Genomic DNA, 23407 nt, shown 5'->3' with positions numbered 1-23407 from the left:
TTTGGGCTCACAGATGGCAGGTGGGGGTGACGTGGAGCTTCTCTGGGGGTGGCCAGGAGGTCCCAACCCACCGTGGTTTTGGCAAAGCCCAGGAAAGCAGAGCACCAGGACACACCAGCTCCACTTTGGTTGATTTTCCAGCAGAGTTTTCCTAAAAAACTGAGTCGAAGGATTTTATAAATAGAAAATTGAACCTTTTATTACCAAAAAAAAAAAAAAAAAAAAAGAATATCTGCTTTCCTTGAAAGAGCAACAGGCACCTCAACACACCGGGCTGGGCCCCCGGGAGAGGTCTGGGATCCCAAAACCAGGGAATGGGAACATCCCTGATAACGTTCCCTGTTAGCTCTGTCCGTGCCTGGGATGTGGCAACCAAAACATGCCCATTCCTGTCTCCCTGCAGCCTCGGTGCCTGTTCAGGCAAGGGGCAACATCACCCTCCAGAGCCAGGTACTGGAAACCCATTAATGACTTCTGAAATACAGAGAAGCTGAAAAAAAAAAATCCCTGCTCTGTGGCCCAAAAGAGTGTTTAAAGTTCATCTGATTTGCCAGTTAAACTGAGTTGTGCATCAAATTTATGCATTTTAACTTATATAGGATTTATATATTAATTTATATAGTCTAGGATATATTAGTTTATATAGTCTGGTATGTATTAACCTGTATAGTATATATTTTAATTTATATAGTATATATATTTTATTTCTATAGTCTAGTATATATTAATTTATAGAGTATCTATTTTAATTTATATAGTATTTATAGTATAATTTATGTAGTCTAGTATATATTAAGTTATATAGTATTCATATTTTAATTTATATAGTATGGTGTATATAAATTTATATAGTATATATTTTATTTTTATAGTCTAATATATATTAATTTATGTAGTATCTATTTTAATTGATATAGTATTTATAGTTAATTTTTATAGTCTAGTATATATTAATTATATAGTATTAATATTTTAATTTATATAGTATAGTATATATTAATTTATATAGTCTAATGTATATTAAGTCATATAGTATATATATTTTATTTATATAGTTGAGTATATATTAATTTATATAGTATTTATTTTAATTTATATGGTATTTATAGTTTAATTTATATAGTTTAGTATATATTGACATAAAGTATATATATTTTCTTTATATAGTTTAGTATATATTAATTTATATAATATCTATTTTAATTAATATTTATAGTTTACTTTATATAGTCTAGTATATATTAATTTACATAGCGTTCCTACTTTAATTGATATACTATAGCATATATTAATTTATATAGTATATATTTTAATTTATATATTATTGTATATATTACTTTATATAGTATCTATTTTAATTGATATAGTATTTATAGTTTGATTTATATAGTCTAGTATATATTAATTTATATATTTTTCATATTTTAATTGATATACTATAGCATACATTATTTTATATAATATATGTAATAATTTATATAGTATATATTTTAATTTGTATAATCTTTCCTTTACATTGTTTAATTAATAAAGTAGTTTAATTTCTATAGTATAGTATAGTAATATTTATTTAATTTAATTCTTTCTCTCTACCTCTCCCAAGCAGCAAACTTTTCCATGGCTGGTTTCCAGAATGGAAATTAGTGAAGGTGCCTGTAAGATATTGCAGTTTCCCTCTACTTTTAACCTCACTTTCTGCTTTCCTTGGCTTTGAAGCACTTAACTATGGAAGCCCAGTGGTTTATCAGCACGGGAGGAAAGATTTGCAGCTCAAACTATCCATTAATTTGGGCTGAGGCCTCCGATTGTTCCTTGCAAAGCTCTGATCCAGGAGGCCTTGGAAGGTGAGTGTCGGGATCTGCTCCCAGGGAACAAGGGACAGGAGAGGGAACGGCCTCAGGCTGTGCCAGGGGAGGCTCAGGTGGGACATCAGGAGGAATTTCCTCATGGAAAGGCTGGTCAGGCACTGGAAGGGCTGCCCAGGGAGGTTTGGAGTCCCCACCCTGGAGGTGTCCCAGGAAGGCCTGGCTGTGGCACTCAGTGACAAGGTGGGCATCGGGCACAGGGAGGACTCCAGGATCTCAGAAGTATTTTCCAAGCTGAATTCTGTGATTCTGTAATTCCAGTGATTGTTCAGGACTGTATTTATTGCACAGAGACCTGTGCACGTGCTCAGCTTGTGACAGTGCCAGGGACACAGATCCTGTGTCTGCAGCCCCTTGGTTCCTCCTTGCTCACACGTCCTGGGCTCCCACACTGAGCTCTCGGGGTCATCTCGGTCCCGGAACTTGGTTTAAACAACCTGTTCCCAAACACCAACAGACCTTGGCACAGGTTGCTCAGAGAAGCTGTGGCTGCCCCTGGGTCCCTGGAAGTGTCCAAGGCCAGGCTGGACAGGGCTTGGAGCACCCTGGGCTGGTGGAAGGTGTCCCTGCCCATGGCAGGGGGTGGAATGAGATGGGCTTTAAGATCCCTTCCAAGCCAAACCATTCCACGATTCTGTGCTCTATAGAAGATATGTCAGAGCCCTGCCAGCTAAACTGGCAGAGGTGTCCATGTGCCAACCCAGGGCACTGCAGCCCCTGTGACAGGGGAAGTGCCATTCACCTTGTGTGGTGGATGAACCTTGTCTGGGGACACTGCAGTGCAGGGCACATTCAAGACTGAAGAATGGTAGAAAAACGTAAATTGAGGTTGGGTGGCAACAGGGCTTTCCCTACATCTTCCAGCACTGCTTGTGTGGCTGCTCCTTAACACAAAACAGGGAAACGACCAGCAATGAATGACTTCTCCTGAGCTCGTTTTGGTGGAGAAAAGCTCTGCTGCCCATGTGTTTCCTCCTCCTCCTCCCAGGGCCAGGCAGGAATGTAGCAGTTGAGAGGCTGGGTGAAGTTCACCCTTCCTGAGAAGCTCCTCTTGCTTGGGCACGTCCCAAGGGATGTCGTGGTTGTGGAGGGCAGGTTCTCCTCGCTGCTCTTGGGAGACCCTGAGAGTGTGGAGCTGTGGGTGCTGTCGGGACTTGTTGGGAGCACCAGAAATGCTCCGTGTGGCTCTGCCTGTGCTACAAACCCTGTCCTACCCTACCCTGCTCCTCTGAGTCACCCCCTCCACCCAGCCCTCCCTGGAGAATTGCAAAACCCACTGTCTATAGAAGCTTTCCTGGTGTGCCCAGCACTTCTGGGGCAAAGCTGACGATGCCATCGAGTGTTAGAGGTCGGCCAAGGGGGGAAGGAGGGACTCCTTGGGCTGCCCTGGCTCCTTGGGTGGCAGCTCCTTCCTCACCTCATGGCCAACACTCTTGATCAAATAGTGAGAGAAGCTGGGGGCAAGTGACACCATCAGAGCTCTTGAACCTCACGGGGGTAATGAAAAGAATAAATAAATTTTTTGGGGTGTCTTGCTAAAAAAAAGAATCACAGGAAAATACAAGTTGGCTGGACCAATTCCTTCTGAATTTCCCTCTCCCTCTCCCCTCCCTTCCCTCTCCTCTCTCTTTTAAATATCTTTCTGGTTTTGTAACTAAAATTAGAACCAGAAATGTGATTTCAAAATGCAAACTGGAGAAAATTTCCCCTTGGTTTATTGTGCCTATGAAGATCTTGGCTTTTCTTTCCCCAGATCTTTAAATCCAGGACGGGATTAAACCTCTCCTGAGCTCACCTGCTGCCACACTCCAGTTCTCTGTTTTCCAGTGTTTTCGCTCTGCAAAACAAACCCCAGACAGGCCAAGTGCCCCCAGGTCCCCAACCCCAAATTCCTTTACAAATAACACGGACAGCACTGCAGTGCTTAGCCCTGGAAATGGTTTTCCCACTGTTTCAGGTGGGCAAACCTGGTTCCAGAGGTATTTGAGGCTCCTACCACTTTCCAAGCTTGTTTTTATTTAACCTTTGGCAGGCTCTACGCCTGGAAGTTTTATCTCCTTCACCACGCAGCAGTTCAGCAAGGCTGGGAAGGAGGGATCCGAACCAAGGTGTTAGTAGCAGGTTATCTGGCACTTAATGGGGAGAAGAGATGCGAGATTCTTTTGGCACAGTGGTACTTCTTTTCCCTCCAAAAAAAAAAAAAAAAAAGAGGAGGAAAAAGGATTTTAATTGAAGCCTGCAATGTTGTATAAATGGAAGATCTAAGTTTTAATTGAAAAATAATTATAACCACTTAATCATTTTAAATGAGGGCTGTAATTGCAGTCAGTTCATAATAGCCAAATACAGACACTTAGATTCCCGCAATAAAGCAGGGATGGTACAGCTTGATTTGCTAATAGCTCTTCCACTTCTCTCCTCTTTTGTCTCAAAGATTAATTCAGGCAAGGGCTATTAGTGCCGTTAATTGGTTCTGCAATTTAGACCTTGTGCTGGTGAATGAGTGAGTGATGCAGACCCATCAGCCAATAATGTGAACACTTTGTCAATGTGTTGCTCATTGTCCGGCTCCTCAGAATTCCCGCGGCGGCTCCTCCGCCACCCAAGCCCGGCTCCCGGGGGGGATCAGGGCGAGCGGGGCTCCTCGGGGGTGAGGGATTCACTTAGCTTTAGATAGGTCACCCAGATGCCTTTGAAATCATTGCTGCCTTATGAATAAAATAATTAGGCAGCCGAGGCGTCCTCCTTGGCGGGGACAAATCCTGTATTCAGGAGGAATCTTGCCCTCTGTGCTGGAAGAAGGAAGTTCAGTGGGGTTGTGAGGGGTCCCCTTCCTTGGGGCAGCAGCACGAGTAAAGTCAGTCTAAATCCCTGAAATCCCAGAGAACCACACAAACTCGACTTTTTACAGGTGTTTTGGCCTCAGCATCAGTGATGGGCAGAGGGCACAGCCGGTGGGCACAGGCCTGAAGTGCCAGGGCAGAGTTAGGCTGGATCTCAGGAAAAGGTTCTTCCCCCAGAGGCTGGTTGGGCACTGCCCAGGCTCCCCAGGGCAGTGGGCACAGCCCCAAGGCTGCCAGAGCTCCAGGAGGGTTTGGCTGATCCTCTGGGGCACAGGGGGTGTCTCGGTCCTGTGCAGGGCTGAGGGTTGGACTGGATGATCTGTGTGGGTCCTTCCAACTCAGTCCATTCTGGGATTCTGTTCCTTGGAGCAGCCTGTGGTATCATTCCTTAGGAAGAACACCCAGGGAAGGCTTTGCCCTTGCCATGTCCATGTCGTGGGAGATAACTGAGAAGGTGCTCTCCCATCAAGTGGGTAAGTTTGGGTGGTCGAAGCAGTTCAGTCCCTGGGTATTTTCACTGTGAGATGCTCTCGGCAGAGAGAACTCTCCTTTTGGTTACAGTTTGGAACTTTTTGCTCGGGAATGATGCTACTCACACACCAGGGCCCTACTCTTCTGCCTGCTGTAAATTGGCAGAGTCCTTGAAACAAATGGATTGATGATTTGGACAAGATCTGTCCCTGTGCAGCACTTCCCACCCCAGAACCGACAGCACGAAACGGAGTCGATGGAACACAAAGTGAATTTCTCCTTTGAGTAATTTATTGAACACAATCCTTGGCTGCCAGGAGTCTTTTCTGTCTCCAGGTGGGTTGTGACAAACACAGGGAGTGTGTTTGTGCTCTGGCCTGGGGCTCTGTGTTTGGCTCTGTGATACTGGGAACGCTTTCCGTGATTAAGCTCTGTTTGACCGATACCGAGAGCAATGACCAGCCCCAGCACAGGGTGAGGTGTGTCACCAGCACTGGTATCGCTGTGCCCAAAACCAGCCCAGGGAGGGAGAGTGGATTAGGAAAGCACATGAATCACCAACACTGTTCTTTTGGGGAAAATGAGGAGAACGGGGTAATGTTACCTTTGAACCCGAGGGCTGTTGGTGACACGCGTGGAGTTGTCTTTTCCCTGGTTGGTGTTTAATTTCGGACACTGATTTCATGAGTGATGTGTAACAAACTTCAGTATTAGGCAGAACATTTTCAGAATTGATAATTGAGACTCTGGGATAAATAATCTGAAGTGAGAGTGACGTCTCCCTCATGGATACTCTCTGATGACTGCTCAGAGCTTCAGGAACAGCGTTGCTCTGCTTGGGGTGTAGGAACAGACTGGATGAATTCCCAAGGTCCCTTCCAGCTTGGTTCTCCCAAAAAGATGCAGAGCCAAAATAATCTCTAGGAGCCAATCACGGTGTTCCCACAAAAGGCTGGATCTTCTTCAGAAGGAGCTTCACAGGGAAGTCCTGGAGACACTTCAGACTGAGCATCTGGGAGAGACCCTTGAGCAAGGGTGAGTGTAGCCAGATGACAGTGGCCACCTCTTTGTGCTCCCTGATGACTTTCCACTTCCACCACCTGAATGTCACCCCACTGAGCTCCACTTCTTCTGAAGGTCCCTTCTGGAAGCCTCCATGTGCCGGGTGTGAGTCTGGTACTGCTGAAACAGGGCTTGTCATCCCCTCCCTCCCACGGGGAGCAGCTCTCCTGCACATCCCCCTTTCCGTACCAGCGGAAAACTGGGCAAGGAAGGAGGTTTTGAGGGATGGAGCAGAAAAGTCATTCTTTTCTTGCCCTGTTTTTTTGTCCATCCAAACAAGTCCCAATTCATATTTGGATGAGGGGTTTAAAGTGAATGAGGATATCCAGCTTCTCCTGTTTGTTTATTGCCCTTGGTGCTCCCCCAGTAAACTGTAGGTTTCCCCATTCCCTCCTCAGCATCTGCTGCCTGTCCCATGTGCTCCCAGCCTGCCCTCCCCCCAGCAAGGTCCACCCCAACCCCAGGGCCTGCCCTTTGCTGTGGGACTCCCTCCTTTACACACAAGTGTTTTGGTGGAGCAAACAGAGCAAACAGCCCCAGACAGAGGCACAGTAACAAATCATGGAATCAGCCAGGCTGGAAAAGCCCTCTGAGACCATCGAGTCTGACCATCCCCCAGCACTGCCAAGGCCACCACTAACCCACATCCCCAAGTGCCACATCCACAGGGCTTTTAAATCCCTCCAGGGATGGGGACTCCACCACTGCCCTGGGCAGCTGTGCCAGGGCTGGTTCAATCCCTGGGTGATCCATTCACTTAAGAGTTGGACTTTGATGATCCTTGTGGGTCCCTTCCAACTCAGAAAGTTCTGGGATTCAGTAAACCCTTTCCATGAAGGATTTTTCCCTAATATCCACCCTAAACCTCTCCCCTTGGCTCAAAAGCATCATCCTTGCCAGGGAAGGATTAGGGTCTCCATAATTTTTATCTGTTTCATCCATTTTAGGCACCTCTGTGCTTGTTCTCCCGGAGCTCAGAGTCGCTCCTGTGGGATCTCTCCGCTGGCTGTTCCAGAGGGATCTGCTGGTCCCCGTGGGACCTGTGCTGGCTGCACCTCTGCCTGGAGGGAGAAGGTAAACAGAGAGCGAGGCGTTCACGGAACAAACGGCTCTCGGTACCGGGCGAGGGAAAATTATCTCACCAAAAACAGATAAAGGGAAGGGGAGGTTCGTGTGGTGCCAACCAGGCCTCTCCTGACTCCATCCATGACGTAGGCGCTGCCTCCAGCTAAAAGTGCCCCGTGGCCTGGCTGCCTGCCCCACACCCGGCTCGGGGAGGCTCCTGCTCGCCTGGCACCATGTCCGTCACCATCTGCCAGTCCATGGGCTTCGTGGTGTCTGCCCTGGGCATCGGGGGCATCATCGCATCCACCTGCATGGACCAGTGGAGCACCCAGGACCTGTACAACAACCCGGTGACCGCCGTGTTCAACTACCAGGGCCTGTGGCGCACGTGCGTGCGGGAGAGCTCCGGATTCACGGAATGCCGAGGGTACTTCACCATCCTGGGGCTGCCAGGTAGGGCTCGCTGGCTCAGAGGGCACGGGGTGGGGGGCACCTGCCAGCAGCTCCGTGGGAGTGGCTGTGATGGGTGGTTTTCAGTGCAGAGCGGGAACCCCGAATTCCAGCCAGAAAGGATCTCGGGTGCTCCCCCGGTTTGGGTTAACAGGTCCCTTGGAGAGACCTCCACCCAAGCCCCCTCCCGTGGCCAAGCAACTCTGTCCTAACCAGAGTGGGGAGGATCAGCAAAACTCACCCCAGCTGATTCTGGATTGTGTTCCCGAGGTTTGTCCAGAGCTGCTCCGTGGGGCAACTCGTCCCCTGCGCCGTGGGGTCGATTCCTCCTGTAGAATTCCAGCTGTGTGGCTTCCCACCAGAAGCCACTAATATTCTTGTCATTGGAGCAGATCCTTTCCTAAGAGGATATGTCACAGTTTGGCTCACAGTATTTCGGGACGGGCTAACACCACCAGGCTGGATTTCCCCCTAATTCTCCTTTGGTTCCAGTTTTCTTCTTCCACGGGAATCATTCCCGGGCTGGTTGTGCCCGGAGTATCTCGGGGTGCAAACAATTAGGTTACAACAGGATTATCTGGGGTTTTTTCTTGCCTTAATACAGTGAGAAAAAAGGCACTTAGGCTGTTACACCCATCTGGCCTCTCTGCTTTGACACAGCGAGGATGGAGGGAAGAGCTGCTGTCTGGTGTTGGAGGTGCTGCAACATCCCAGAGCAGGTGCCAGGGATGTGTTTTCCTGGAAGGAAACGAGCCTGATCCTGCCTGGACATCCAAAGAAGGGTGTTTGTGCAGGGCTTGTGTTCCATCACAGTCAGCAAAGCTGAGCAGCTTCCCCGAGGGAAAACTCACAGAGCAAAGGGCAGGACAGGTCGGTAAAACTTGACTCCAGCAACTAATTACTGCTTTAATGGTTGGACTCGATGGTCTTAGAGGACTTTTCCAACCTTTATGGTTCTATAAAGAGATTAAAGTTGCCACATGAAGAATAAATTGAAGTGTAAAAACCCAAATCCTCCCCACACACAGATACACCCACAACACGCCGCAGAACTGCCTCAATTCTGCTGCTCTAAAAGCTTAAAATGACAAAAAAATGTGACTCCAAGGAAGAAGCAATTAAACTTTTCAAGTGTTCAGCTCTGGGAACTGCTTTAATCTTTGAAGAAACCAGACTAGTTGAGATTTGGGGGGTTTTGTTCTTTCCAAATATCTTTGTTGCTAAGCTCAGCGTTACAGCAAAAAGAAAAAAAAGGGATTTTTTTGGCAATTCCCAAACCTGCAGACCGGTGTCTGTAGGGTGGGTGTTAGTTTTCTAAAATGGAAATGTTGGGGGGGTGGATTTCCTGCAGGAGCAGGATTTTCCTGCTTTGAGACAGGCTGTGGGAGTTCAGTCTGCCCGTGTCCCTGCCCGTGGCAAGGGGCTGGAATTAGATGGTCTTTGAGGTCCTTTCCAACCTGTGATTCCATGAATCTGTGATTCCGTGAGTCTGGGATTCCTCACCTCCATCCCACAAGCTCCGTGGATCCCTCTCAGCCATGACAGAAATGAGCATCCTATCCTAAATATCAGGATTTCCAGGGAAACCATCACCTTCCGGTGGAATTCCCAGCTGGGTTTGCCGGGTTTCTGCTGCCACCCATGAAAAAGGGGTTTAAAAGACCCCAAGAAAGAAATTTAAAAGACCCCAAAAAAGAAATGTGAAAGACCCCAAGAAAGAAATTTAAATTAAATCTGAATATAAAGGTAGGTGGGTGCCTGAACCCCCCAAATTTGCCATCTCCACCCTCAGGGCTGTGGGGGAGTTGTGGGAATATGAATATTTATGTGCTTTTTGTGACCGGTGTTATCAGCTCTGCCCTACAAAATGAGGTGGAATTTTTTCCTTTCTTTTTAATGAATTCTTCAGAAGTCCCCCCCTCCCTGCTCCCGTTTCCCCCTCCTGTTATAGATTGGCTGACACTTCCCAGTCTCTGGAGGAGCCACAATCCCACTCTCCCCATTGCTGTGTTTTATGGATTGGCTCCATCTCCCAGATCCATCTGCTCCTAAAGGCATTTCTTCCCACCCAGCACCAGCAAAGGGCAACTTTATCCCAACCAGAGTGGGGGGGAAATGAGGCTAAAAAATCAAATTATTAATTTAAGATATTATTTAAGAGCATCCTCCCCATGTTTATTTTCACCTCCCTCGCCATTAAACCCCCCTCTCTACCCACCCCGTGGTTAATGGTTTGTCAGCATTTCCATTATAAACCCCTATTTATTATTCTGACAATGGCAATTTATATTGGGAACAATAGTGCCAGAGTGAATAAAAATAATAGGACTCTCACAAGCAGCGAGGTGACCTGAGCACATCGAGGAAGTTTTGCTTTCCAAGGGTTTTTTTGCCTCAATCCCTCGCTCCCCTAGCAAAGATTAAACCTGTCTTGCCCATCATCTATCTTCAATTTGGTTGGGAATTTTAATTTCAAATAGATGGAGGAAAAATCAAGATAATAATGAAAATGAGAAATAACCCGGGTTCTTTGCTGCTCAGCTATAAACAGTCAGTCTCTGGTGGAATATGTCACTTGAGAACTGAACTTGCTTGCTCTGATTTGGCTTTCTCGTGTTGTTTTTTGCTGCTGGTTTGGCGTGGGAGGGTCTGGAGGACACAGAGGGAATTAGAACACACAAAAAAGGCACAAATAGCAATAGCTGAGCTCAGGCAAGGCTGGGAACTTTACCTCATGAGGAAATCAAGAGGCACCTTCTGCTAAAAGGAGCATTTTTCCAGTTGCTTCCAAGTTTGCTAAACTGCAGGAACAAGGGCAGTGATTTTCCTGTTTGTTCTTGGTGTCCTTCTCCCAGCTCAGTGAACCTGCTTCAGCCATTTCTGAGGAGACAATTTATTCCCTTTCGACCCTTCCAGAAGGGCTGAGGCAACAAAGCTCTGGGGGCTTGAAACAGAGGAATATTTTTGCTTTTCCAACAGCAAGCTTTGAAAGCCCGAGAGCAGCCTGTTAAACTTCTCCAACCAGTAAAAATGTCCATGTTAGAGGGGTCAGAGTGAAACCAATCCCTGGGAATATAAGCATGACTTCTCTGTGACACAGCTGCTCTCAGCTGGCTGGTGAGAGAGGGTGGCAGAGGTGCACAGATCTTCCTTAAGAGAATTCATGTTTAGGAGGTATTAACATTGGCTTCTCTGCATTTCCTTCCTTCTGTATCCATGTTCTGACAAGGTTCTCTTTGAGTTCCTACAACCAACACACATTTTGTGGCAAAACCCTTGTTTTTGGAGACAGGGCATCCCACCAGCCAAGGAACAGCATCTCTTCTCCCTGGAACTCCTTCATGCCCAAAGTTTGTGAGGATGGGGGCTGTTGATGACCTGTCATAAACCTCCACTGGTGGTGGCCATGGGAAAGTCTCTTCCACGTTCTTTTTGCTGCTTAAAATCCCTTAACCCAGTCGAATTTCGAAATATCTGCAGGTAACTCCTGTAACCTTCTTGAAGCCTTGGGAGACCCAGTTTTGTGCACAGAAGGATTTAGGTGGCCCAGGTGGGCTGGAGACTTGCCATAAACCCACCAAGGGCACCCGTGGGGCTATGGGGGGGGTTGTACTCCCAGCAGGAGCTGAAGGAGGTGCAGGGATGGGGGAAGAGCCAATGGGGGACCCTTGGAGGGGTCTGGGGCACCCCAACCCCCAGTGACACGTGGGGTGGGAAGAGGTGGCAGTGAGCTGGGTGCTTGTGTCACATTCTTACTGTCTTGTGCCTTCACACCATGCCAAGGTGAGAGACAGGTTAAAAGTGTTCTAAAGGATCTGGGATAAGGGCTGGAAGAGGAGCAAGGCAAGGGAAATCCAAGGGGCTGTGGAGATGTGGGGCTGGGATACAGCTCGTAGGCATCTGGGGCACAGTGCAGCTTCATGGGCCACCTCAAAGGACCCTCTGGACCATCTGAACACCAGTGGGGTGGATCTGAGCTGGGATGGGGTCCTTCCACGACCCCCTTTCCCCACTGAGCTCCAGAAGGGCCGTTCAGCCCTTCTCCTGGTGGAGCACACGCTCCTGGAGCCCGCTGTGGAGGGCAGGGGGAGAAGGGTGGGTTTGCCTTGGCTGGGTCTGGACAAGCTGGAACGGTGTGAACAACTTGCAGGGTGTGAGTTCTATTTGCAAATTTGAAAGCAAACATGAGCTGTAGGTGGTTTTTGTGGGAGAGGCAGCGATAACATTGCGGGGTTGCCATGGGCCCGGAACGGTCGGAGATAACGGAGAGCCGACGCCTGGGCAGATAAAACAAGGGTGAGCTGAGAGAAAGGGGCAGAGGGGAGTGGGCACAAAGCCCCCTTCCTTCCCCTGGTTTGGGTAAACCACTGGAGATGTCCCAATAGTCACGGGAGCCCCGTTCTCTGCTCCTTGGAGAGGGAGCTTGGCCTTGGCAAGAGCTGTGTCCTCACCGAGCCTCTTCCCAGCGTTTCCACGGGACATGGGAAACCCTCTGGCCCAAGCTTTCAACCAGCAAGCTGGAGAGCAATCCATCCTTCAGCCACTCCTGGTTGTGGACATCTCCCCCAGGTGGTGCTAAAGATGCTCAGACTTGTCCTACAGCTTTCCTATCACCCAACCACCTCTTGGGGTGTGCTCTGAGCCAACAGGTAAAATTCCCAGGTGACCTTCTGTTATCTGGGGAAATGGGATGATGAGTTTTTGCAAAGGGAAACATATTTTTCCCTGAGTGGTTCAGAAACAACTTTTAAAAATAAGCTTAAAATCAGAATTATCTGAGAGGGGCAGAGGAAATGTGCTGGGGGAGGGGTGGGATGGAAACAAGTTTAGGTTTTTTCTCCAGAACTTTGCTTCAACCAACCACTGAGGAAGGTGTTTGTGGGAGCTTTGACTTCCCACTGTTTCCAAGTGCGATGCTGATTAGAGAGTAAGAAAGAGCAAATGCTGGGATGGCTGGATAACACCTTAGCCAATATTTTTAGGGATGAGCAAACAGAACCCCTCCAACCACAATAACTCTTCCAAGATGACACCACGTGGAGAGCTGGGCGTGGCTGGGTGTTTGTCTGGCTCTTAGCTCAGGGCTGCAGCACGAGGATCATCACCAAAATTGCTTCTTTAGCTCCATTTTTGGGGGAGCAAACATGAGGCTTCAGTGAGGGATTCACAACCCTGAGCTGGTTTATCTTCTTTGGAGACATGATTCAATCTGGCCCTCAAAATCCAAGCCAGGCTTATCCACCTGGGCTTTCCTGGAGACTGTTGGTGATATTTTTGGGTTGCTCTGGGGTTTAGGTGCCCCTGAGTAAGAGTGTGGAGGAGAAGCAGCATCTTACATCAACAGGAGGAGATTCTGTCCCCAAGGAAAGGTGTGTGAAGTGACAGATTGGGTGGCAGACCCTGGCTCAGGGCACATCCAGGGGATGTCCCTCTTTCCAAGAGGTGTCTTGGGGGAGCGACGGAGCTTGGGATGAGAAATGGTGGAGGAGGAGAAGAAAAGGTGGGCTTGAAGAGCTGCTCCAGCTGCTTCCAGCTGAAACCAGCAGGAAGGGTTTGAGGAAGGACTGGTGGCTCTGAAAAAAATTTTAATTCTCCCCCTCTCCTTTGCTTTTTTCTCCCCTGGGGTTATTTTGAGCTGTCACCAGTCCCTGGGTTCATTTCTCTGGGCAATGTTGCACACTCAGGATGCATCCCTTCTTGTTTTCCTGGCTTCCAGGTCCTCCCCATCCCTAGTTGTCCCCCCAGCTTCTAGGTCCTCCCCAGCCTTGGTTTATCACAAAGATGAGCAATGTTTTCATCCAAGGTGAGCAATATTAGCCCATGCCCTCTCCCTCACAGAGGATAAGCAGCTCCTGCCCCCTCTGGTTCTCAAGGGCTCCCTGCTGTGAGCTTTGTTCACCTTATTAGTTTTGCTGGCAACTTGGCACATGGCAGAGCCAGCCCTTGCTCTGACATAAACTTGCCAAAGTCAGTGAAAATTAGGAAATTTGAATAAAACTGCTGGAAGCAAAGACATCTCGTGCCTGGGCTGGTGGTGGCCGTGACTTGTGGCCACCAGCCATGGAATGGTGCTCTGGCTGCCCCAGCAGAGCCCAGCACATCTCTGTGTGCTGCCCACCAGCTTCCACAGCCCCACGAGCCAAAGAGGGGTCCTGGGAGGGAGTTCTCCAGGAGGCAGAAGCAAAATCCAAGGGGTAGTAACCCTGTGGTAACTCCTCCATGCACAGAAACAGCCTCTCCTCTCTTCCTCGTGGCTCCCACACGTGCTGATGGTGCCTGTGGCAGGGAGGGGCACCAGGACTGCTTAAAGTGGGAATTTGTTTCTAGGTCAGGGCTGAAGGCAATCAGTGGAGAGGAGTATGAGATGGGGAGGGATGAGTGTGAAGTCTGGAAGGTCCTTGTAGCTCACTGTGCTCTGCTGGCAGTGGCACAGTGGGTTTATATGGCTCCTCTAAACCCAGCACTTCTCCCCTGTGCAGAGGAAATGAATTTCCTGGTTTTTATATCCCCACCCCTTTTCCAGGACCATCCTTCCAGTCAGTATAGACAAGCACCCCAAAAAGGCCATTTCCCAATGGTCCCTGTGCTCTCCTTCCTCCCCCGAGGGTTTCAGTGGGGCCACGTGTTGGCTGCTGGGATGTGGGCGGGTGGAGAGCTGGGCTGGAGGAGCTTTGCTGGCCTCTTGGTGCCTTGGGTTGTGCCATGATCAGCATCCCACACAACCTCAGTGATGCTCCAGGGGCCAGCAGGGAGCAGCCACGTCCTTGGGCTGGGCTGGTGGCCCCACACCCTCTCCCAGAGCCACCACTGGTGTCCCTGGTTGTCGTCGTTGGTGTCTCCGGTTGTCATCGTGCCTCTTGTGGGGACACCTCCGTGGGTGCTGGGGTATCGAGATCCCCCGTATTGGGCTGGTGGCATAAGCAGAGGGTGGCCTGGGCTGAATTCCCCTGGGAACACAGGGTCCTTCCCTGTGCCAGGAAAGCAGGAGGAGCCCGAGGGGCAGCGCAGGGTTTCGGTTTGGGGCCGGCACAGGCCCCAAGTGGGTTAGTCAATGCTCAGCAGAGCGTGGCTGCTCCAAGGGGGAAGGACAAGCACTCTGAAGGACAAAAGCTCATATCTGCAGCCCTGCCAGCACAAACCTCCCCAGCCAGAGTGAAACTGGACTATCTTGCAAAAACACTTTGAGCAAACAGCGCTCCACGGAAAGCATCTGATAAGAGCGGCCGCGTTCCCGTGGCTCGGGGAGAGGACCCGGCTGCTCCCATTAGTGCTGCTGCTCCCCCGGGCATCTCGCTGCTCTCCCGGGGACACACCATGTCCACCACCCTGTGCCAGGTCATGGGCTTCCTGGTGGCCTCGCTGGGCGTCGCGGGGACCATCGTGGCCACGGCCACGGACACGTGGAGCACCCAGGACCTGTACGACAACCCCGTCACCGCCGTCTTCCAGTACCAGGGGCTGTGGAGGAGCTGCGTGAGGCAGAGCTCCGGCTTCACCGAGTGCCGGCCCTACTTCACCATCCTCGGCCTGCCAGGTAGGGCTGAACATGCTCCAGGTTTGACCCGGGAGCTCTTCCTGTAGCTCTGAGCCGTTCTCATCCAAAAATGAAGCAGTAGGAGCTTCTCGAAGGAGTTATTCCTTTGGGAGGAATAACGTTTCCAGGCCACTCAGCGTAAAAATGCGTGTTTATTTATTGTCAAAATGATACTTTTACTCAGTGGAAGTTACACCTTGGAGAAACTGGGAGCAACCCGGGGGTGATTTCTGGCTGAGCATCAGAGGTACAGGCATAAATCAGCCCAGCTCTGGTGATGTGAGGGAAGAGAGGGTGTTAAAACCCCCAGGAATTGTCCCTTTGCATGGGAACTCCAGGCAAACAGCTGCGTGGAACTGTGTGTCGGCAGAGAATAATGAAAAGGATTGGTTTTTCCAAAGGGAAAACTGGAATTGGAGAAATCCACCTGCAAGCAGGGTGAGGAGCGGGGGAAGGCGTGTTGGGTCACTCCACATTACCTGGGCAGGGTTGGTGCTGCAGAATCGATTGCAGGGGGGATGTTATTTTCCTGTTTGCTTGCCAATTTTACCAAAAGAGCTGGTTTTGCCCTCCCACTGCACGGGAGGGTATTCCAGTGCTCCTGGCCCATGGGAGAGAGGCAGCCAGCCTGGGAGCTCTGGTGCCAGCCAGCAGGAAACGTGCCCTGGGAGTGTCTGTGGTGCCCAACTGCAAACAGGTCCCAGCAATGACTGCTGCCCACAGGCCTTCTGAGTGGATGTGGGCTCCAGCCCTGTATCCTCGGGGATGCCAACCTGGCTTCCCTCTGGGAAGCTTTGCCGAGGACCAGGGTTTGCTTTCTGAGGAAAGCCCGAGGGCTGAGAAGGGGTAAATGTGTCTCTGGTTTTCTTCAGGATTGCTCAGGCCACTTCTCTTCTATTTAGAGGAGGAACCCTGATATTTAGAGTCCCTTTTCCTATGGCACCATTTGTTTTAAGGAATAACAAATATTCAAATTATATATATATAAATGTTGTCACTGTATATATATTTAGAATGCTGTGTGGAGGTGATTGGTTTTCAAAGAGCAGTGAGACAATGGCAACCATTCTTTTGGTGTCAATTTATCTTAATCCGGATTTTACATTTTAAGTTGTTTTTAGGTAATATGGCAAATATGCAAAGCACTATCACAGGCAATATCTGTTGTGTCTTAGAGATATTCTGTCAGTTTGGATCTTTATGTGTCCATTTAATTGATGAATACCTTAAAACATAAGCAAAGAATGCCCCTGTTTGAATTGGGTTAACTTAAAGACTGCATTTTTTTTCCCTACACTTTCTATATCCCATCAATCATTTGTCATAAAGTCAGATTTCCATTTTTTTTCCCCAAATTTTGTATCAGCAACAGAAATGCAGGTGATTTTTACCTTAAATGACTTAAAGTTGTTTTGCCTCCTCACCTCTCACTACTCTGGGGAGAAAGAGGACTCTCTGGTTTCCCTTATATCTGGAAAACACGGGGATGCAAACTGTGCTTTCAGATCACTGGCATTTATTTTGGTGCAGAAACTTGAATTTTTGCTATTCCCTGGTTGTGGGACACCACCCCTTTGTACAGAAATCAGGTGTGCAGATATGGAGCCAAGTTCTCCCCCCTCATGCAAAAGGTTTATCCCAAACCCCGGTGGTTTCTGTGCTTGCCCTAAACTCCCGGGCTCTTTGCTCCTCAGGCCATTTTTTTTCCTTATTCTCCTATTTTGTTTGTCTAAACCCTTCCACTCCCTTCTGTGGGAGGTCATTCACCTCTGTTCAGAGGACTTTTGGTAGAAATGCACTTGAAGCCTCAGTGCTCATTTTCCAAAGGGCTTCCAGTCCCAGGAGCCAAGTGAAGAGGCCTTCATGGCATGGGAGAACTTTCTTCTCCTTCCCATCCCTTTGTGGAGATGGTGCCTAAGTCACTCTCATGGAGACAGGAATGGCTATTTGGCATTTTTTCCTCTTGTGTCCTGCTGTGTTCCACTCCCTCCCCTTCCCAACAGCTCCTTTTCTATGGAGATTCACCAACTTGGACTTTGGTGCTCCAGCAAAAGTGCAACATCCTGGGCTGCCTGGCTTGGCCTCTTGTGTCATTCCATGGACACACCAGGAACACATCTCCTGGGGACCAACAAGCTCTCTGTCAGATCTTGGCTTAGGGTCCCTTCTTGATGGGTTGCAAACACCTCATGATAACACCAAGGAACCACAAGGTCTGTAGGAAACACCCAGGAATGAAGGACGGTGTTAGGGACGAGGAGCTCCTTCAGGATCCCCGGTGTCTGCTGCTGGATTATCAGCCTCTCCTGCCTACCCTGAAACAAAGGCACTTGCAAAGGAACTTCGGTGGTTGTAAAGACAAATGAGATGGAGCTTTTCTTCTCTTTGCAGCTTTGTGCTTCCCATCAGGTGCTGCGGAACAACCTTTGAGGGCTGATAAGGCGTATCCGCAGCTCCTTGTTCTCCGCTGGAGAACAGCTAATGAGCTCGCACCTGGGGGCTGATGAATGGCAGATTGAAAATCCCCGGCTCGTTAGCACTTGTTATCGGCTGATAAGGGCAAATTGAGTCATAAGAGGCAGCCCCGGTGGGACTGCCGGTGGGAGAGGGTGGTGTGTTCCTAGCCTGTGGGTGGCAGGGTGCCTGTTTCTGTGAGCTCGTGGTGCCAGCGCTGCTGCTCGGGGTGCTGGTGCCTCACAGCACGCCAGCACCCAGCCTTGCACTCCTGCCCACCCTGTGCAAAGCCAGCAGAGTCTGCTCTGGGCACCTTGCCCTTCTCACCCCACCACGAGCCCAGTCACCTCCCCTGGAGAGGGACAGTCACCATGCCTGGGGAGCATCAGAGCCAAGCCCAGGGCTGGGAGAGCTCGTGGGAGGGCAAGAGGAGGCTGCAAAGTGTCCCGGCCAAACCCCAACAGCCCTTGAAATGCTTTCGGCCCCCCCTCCCAGTGCTGCCGCCTCCCTGTCTGTGCCCAGGAGAGCAGGGGGAGAAGTGTCTGGGGCCAGCTCTGGATTGCAGGAAAGATGGGATATGTGCCACCTTATTAGAGAATCACCTTGGTATTCACATCCCCTTTCCCCCTCCACTTCTCTGTTTTTAAAGGTGCAAGTTTCTCTTTGATCTCCCCTTTATTTTTCTAGGGAGTCTTGAGGGGTTTTGTTGCCTTCAGCCCTCTGCTCCCTCAGGAATGACCCACCAGCATCCCAGCCTGCCTCCAAACAAGCATTCCCACCTCATGGCAGGCTGCTGGACAAACTCAGGCTGGGGGCATTTGTGTGCTGCATTAATGAACATGGACAGTTTTATACAGGACTGTTACAAATCACTGTGGAAGGGATATGGGGAGGGAGGTCGTGGCCAAAGTTTTGTTGGTGTGTAACGTTTGTCAAGATGATTTTCCTCTTCTCCTGTGCCATGTGCTTTCCTGTGGATCAGGAACATCCAGAACTGCATTTGGAGCCATGCAGTAGCTGGAAGTATCAGGGAGAGCTGGGTGGAGCTGTCTGCTTTCGTTGCTGCTCAGGGATTAAAAATAAGAGTGTTTTCTTAGTCAATTTAGTAATGAAACAATTCGTGCTTCTCCCAGCTCCCCACTAACTCTTCTCCATGAATTTCAGCTGAATGAACCATGACTGATGAACAGTCATAAAAAATCCTGTCTAAGCCATCAAACTCCTTGGGAAGCTGGGGCAGAGAGCCTGTTCCAGAGATAACCTCGGCAAACGGGCGCTGGGTTTACACTGGAGTGTTTTCTTCCTTAGAACTTATCTTTTCAGACAGAACCAGCCTTTAAAATGCTCCCAGGCTCTGGCAAGTCTCTTGTCAGTCACTGCTTGTGTCTCCCTCTGTCCCATAGCCATGTTCCAGGCTGTGAGGGCACTCATGATCGTGGGCATCGTCCTGGGCATCCTCGGCCTCCTCGTCTGCATCTTTGCCCTCAAGTGCATCCGCATCGGGACCATGGAGGACTCTGCAAAAGCCAACATGACTCTGACCTCTGGCATCATGTTCATTGTTGCTGGTAAGTGGGTGGTGTCCCGTTTTCCCTGTGCCTGGAATTGAGGGTGGCCAGGTCTCCACACAGCTGCTCTGGAGCCACCCAAAGCGTTGGTGCTCTCACGGAGTTCTTGGCATCTGTCCTCCAGCTCGGCCTCCTGGGGTCAAGTGGTTTCTACCTCTGCTTAGTAAAAAAAACACGCCAGAAACCAGAAATTTGTATGGACAGAACAAGGAAGACTTGGCAAAAAAGCCCACAGATAGAAAGGAAAACATCTCTCTTAATTTGTTATATGTATGTTGTTTTCATGTACTACTTTATCCTTTATTTATGTATCATATTTTTAATGAGTTTCAGGCTTTATACATAATAATTTTAGGAATAATTTTAGGGGTTTCATAGCTCAGCTTGTAATTTTAAATACCTTGGGTTATCAGGAGGGCTGCAGGAATGCCCAGTGTTGCCCAACTACCTCATTTTAAATGTTTAACACATCTCTTACATGTTTTCCTACTTTCTTTTTTTCTGAGATAGTAATCAAATCAAATCCATATCCTAATGAATGGAAGGAGAATGCCCCTATCTAAAATCCTTAAAATCCCAACACTTAACTTTTGCTGGGACATGAGACATACAACACAAGTTAAAGGTATTTCACAATTGCAAGTTGGAAAGAGGAACAACATTGTGCAAAACAGCTTTAATTTTGCACGTTAAAACTGTCACTTCAGAATCACGGAATCACAGAATGGTTTGGATCAGAAGGGACCTTAAAGACCATCTCATTCCAAACCCTTGCCATGGGCAGGGACACCTTCCAGTGGACCAGGCTGGTTGGTTTTACTCCTTTGAGTCAGTGGGTTGAGAATTTGGGCAATTAGAAAATCCCACTCGTGTTCCTGAAGATGTGACCGGCTCCTGGGATGGGACATCCCTTGGTTGCCTTCACCCATTTCCAAACAAGGTCCCCAGGCTCAGCTGGTGAGGAGCTGGGCCCCCACGTGCCTGGTGGAGCTGGCCCTTGGTCACACCTCTGCCAGCTGGAGGTTGTTTCTTCCCCAAACAAGGGGGAGAAGTGTTAAAGGTTTGCTCAGACCTCCCCAGTGCTGTGAGGAATTGTTTTGGGAAAGACCCAGAGGTCTTGGTGGGTGTAGGAATGATAAATAGGACTTTGGATGCCCAGGAGATCTGGAGTCCACATATCTGGGCCAAAAATCCTCACATGACACTTAGTTTTGTTTTGTTCCTCCTTCCACAGTGTCCCAGGACAGGTTGGACGGGGCTTGGAACAACCTGGTCCAGTGAAAGGTGTCCCTGCCCATGGCAGGGGGTGGAATGAGAGGAGCTTTAAGGTCCCTTCCAATCTAAACCATCCAGGGATTCCATGTTCAAGTGTCCTGTGAATCCCTCTGCTAAGGAAAACAGGGGATTGGCATCCCTGCCAGGCTCCTCAAGGCTGGGCATCACCCTGAGCCCTTGTGCACATGGATGGAAGAAGGTCCCACCTCTTGAGGCTGGGCTTCCAGACCTGGCAATGAGCAGGTTGTGAATCAATGTATCTCCTCTTCCACAGGGCAGAGAACCTGTTTTCCACTCAAAAAAAATTATTTCTGGCAGGGAACCTTTTGTCCACATTTGTCACTGTAAAACAAACCTTTAACATTGGATATTTTCAGCTGCTGAAATGATCTGTTTGTTAAACTCATTTTCTGTGAGAAAACACATCAGGAGGAAGATTCCTGCTGGGATGATTTGGGATTGTGGGGGGCGACATTGCATTCCTGCTGTCGGAATTGTAAATGCAAGGAAATCCTGGCAGAAAAGTGTAACGTGTTGTGCTGCTGAAGGACATAGAGCAGTGTCTCACCCAGCTTTCCAGAGCTGGAAGGTGCTTCCCCAAGGCCACAGGTGACTTTTGAACCGTGTGGGTCTCAGTGTGTCCCTCTCTCCTGTCCAGGCCTGTGTGCCATCACCGGCGTGTCCGTGTTTGCCAACATGCTGGTCACAAACTTCTGGATGTCCACCACCAACATGTTCCAGGGGATGCAGAACGTCCAGAACAGGTGGGTGGGCAGCTGGCTCAGGGGGCTCCATGGTGAGGATCTCCCTCAGGGCTGCAGCCAGAGGAAAGGTCCATCTGGGAGGACGTTGGGATGGTCACAGGACTGGGAAGATTCAGTCCCTTGGGAGATAAAGTCTCTTACCTGCTCTGGAGACGTTGGCTGGGATGTCTCTGCTCCTGCAGCTCAAGGAGGAGGTGGGGAGCCCATTGAGGGACTTCTGGGCACTCCTGCGGGGCTGGGGGAGGATGACAAGGCTCGGTGTGTTCTGGGGGAGCAGCCTGGCCCCTGCCCAGCCCTGAGCAGTCTCTGTCCCACAGGTACACCTTTGGCTCAGCCCTCTTCGTGGGGTGGGTGGCCGGCGGCCTGGCCCTCGTGGGGGGCATCATGATGTGCCTGGCTTGCAGAGGGCTCATTCCAGAGGAATCCCGGTAAGCTGAGCTGTGGGACACGTGGGAAGGTGCTGCCTGAAACCTTGGCTGTTGGGGTAGCACCCAACCAGCCCAGGACGTGTCTGTGAGATCCCCATCACAACAGTTACTGTGATGGTGGAATCACAGAATCATTTAGGTTGGAAAAGACCATCCGGTCCCACCATTAACCCAGCACTACATCAACTCCACCAATACATGTTTATTTATTTGCCGTTTTTGGGTCAAAAGGGACCATTTGCCTTCCCTGACTGTGTGACTTGCAAACAAATAGAGCAGGAGAGAGACCTTAAAATCTAAACTTTGCAATGTGCTGGTGAAGTCAGGCCCATTAATTGCAGCTTCATTTGCAAGGTGCACAGCAGATCATTAGAAGGTGGGGATTGCATCAGGTGACCCCTGTGATTTATGCAGAATCATAGAGTGGTTTGGGTCGAAAGGAACCTTAAAGACCATCTAATTCCAACCCCCTGCCATGTGGGACACCTCCCACCAGACCAGGTTGCTCCAAACCCCATCCAACCCAGCCTGGAACACTTCCAGGGATGGGGCAGCCACATCAGGGAGAACTTTGTACGCCTACACAGCTGGTTCTTGTACGTGGGTCTTCACTCAACCAAGGAATTACTGATGAGAAGGGAATCATAAGTTCATGAAAAACCAGGAAAGGGGCTTGCAGTCTGTCCATGAGTGGATGGTTTTGAGGTCACTGAGTGTCTCCAAGTGATGATGAAGTTGCCTAAAATCCAGCAGCAAACAGGAACAGAGGGTGCCAGGTTGGGTGGTCCCAGACCCCCCAGTGCCTGATGGAACCTTTTGTGTCTCTTCCAGGTACAAAGCCGTGTCCTACAACGCGTCAGGACCGAACATCTCCTACAGAACAGGGCCCTACAAGGGCTATGAGCCCGACCCAAAGACCAGGAAGGGCCCAGGCTATGAAGAAGCTCCTCGGAGTGAGGAGGGAAGACGCTCCTACCCTTCCAAACACGACTATGTCTAGCAGACCTTCTGGGCTCAGCTTGTGCTCTCTCGTGTATTTGTAACTTCAGAAGCAAAAAGTGCAGCAACCAAAGCAGTCTGTGAACAGGATTGTGTTTTCTGTCGTGTTTTCTACTCTGAGGTTGCATCCCGGACATCAGTTTTATTGGACTGCCTGCCACGAGGAGGTCTGTAACAAAACACTGCCTTCTGGTGCTCTCAGAGTAGAACATTTTGCTCCTGTTTTATGTATAAACTGATATCCAGGAGCGGTGCCTTGTGCCCTTTCCCAGTTATTCCAATAGTGAAAATTCCCCTTTAATAATAGCTGTGTATTTGAAGTAAATTCAGCCGTGTCCCTTTGGATGTACCCAATGCAAACAGACCCCACAGTCATGGAATTCTCCTCCCTGCTGACTGTTCCTGCTCAGTCACACCTTTGCTTTGCTGGTTGTACTGATCTGCTGGGAGATTTAATCTGATTTATGTTCCTTAGACGTTTGCTGTAACCCGTGATACCAAAGGGTATTTATTTCTTCTGATCTCTCCAGGGAATATGAATAATCCATTGTTATTCCTACAACAGATCTTTGCTGTAACAGCTCCAAACCTCTGTGTGTGACCAGTGTTCCTGCAGATGTCATCTTTAA

At 49.3% G+C, this 23407-nt stretch overlaps 1 protein-coding gene across 2 annotated transcripts; it reads left to right on the top strand.

Moving 5' to 3' along the window:
• Nucleotides 1-7539: 7539 nt before the first annotated feature.
• Nucleotides 7540-23407, top strand: CLDN18 (claudin 18). Of its 2 annotated transcripts, none has more exons than XM_027736463.2 (5): nt 7540-7759; nt 19148-19312; nt 21246-21351; nt 21669-21779; nt 22611-23407. In XM_027736463.2, exons 1-5 carry the CDS (start codon nt 7540-7542, stop codon nt 22777-22779), a joined length of 771 nt encoding a protein of 256 aa, XP_027592264.1. In that variant the 3' UTR covers nt 22780-23407. The 2 variants fall into 2 exon arrangements, with proteins under 2 accessions (XP_027592264.1, XP_027592263.1); XM_027736462.2 differs by lacking the exon at nt 7540-7759 and adding an exon at nt 15071-15290.

This window comes from Pipra filicauda, unplaced genomic scaffold (genome assembly GCF_003945595.2).
Source record: "Pipra filicauda isolate LSUMZ 115617 unplaced genomic scaffold, ASM394559v2 scaffold732_size125655_pilon, whole genome shotgun sequence".
Lineage (NCBI taxonomy): Eukaryota > Metazoa > Chordata > Aves > Passeriformes > Pipridae > Pipra > Pipra filicauda.
The sequence above is the reverse complement of the archived record's forward strand: the minus strand, read 5'-3'. Positions and strand labels throughout refer to the sequence as shown.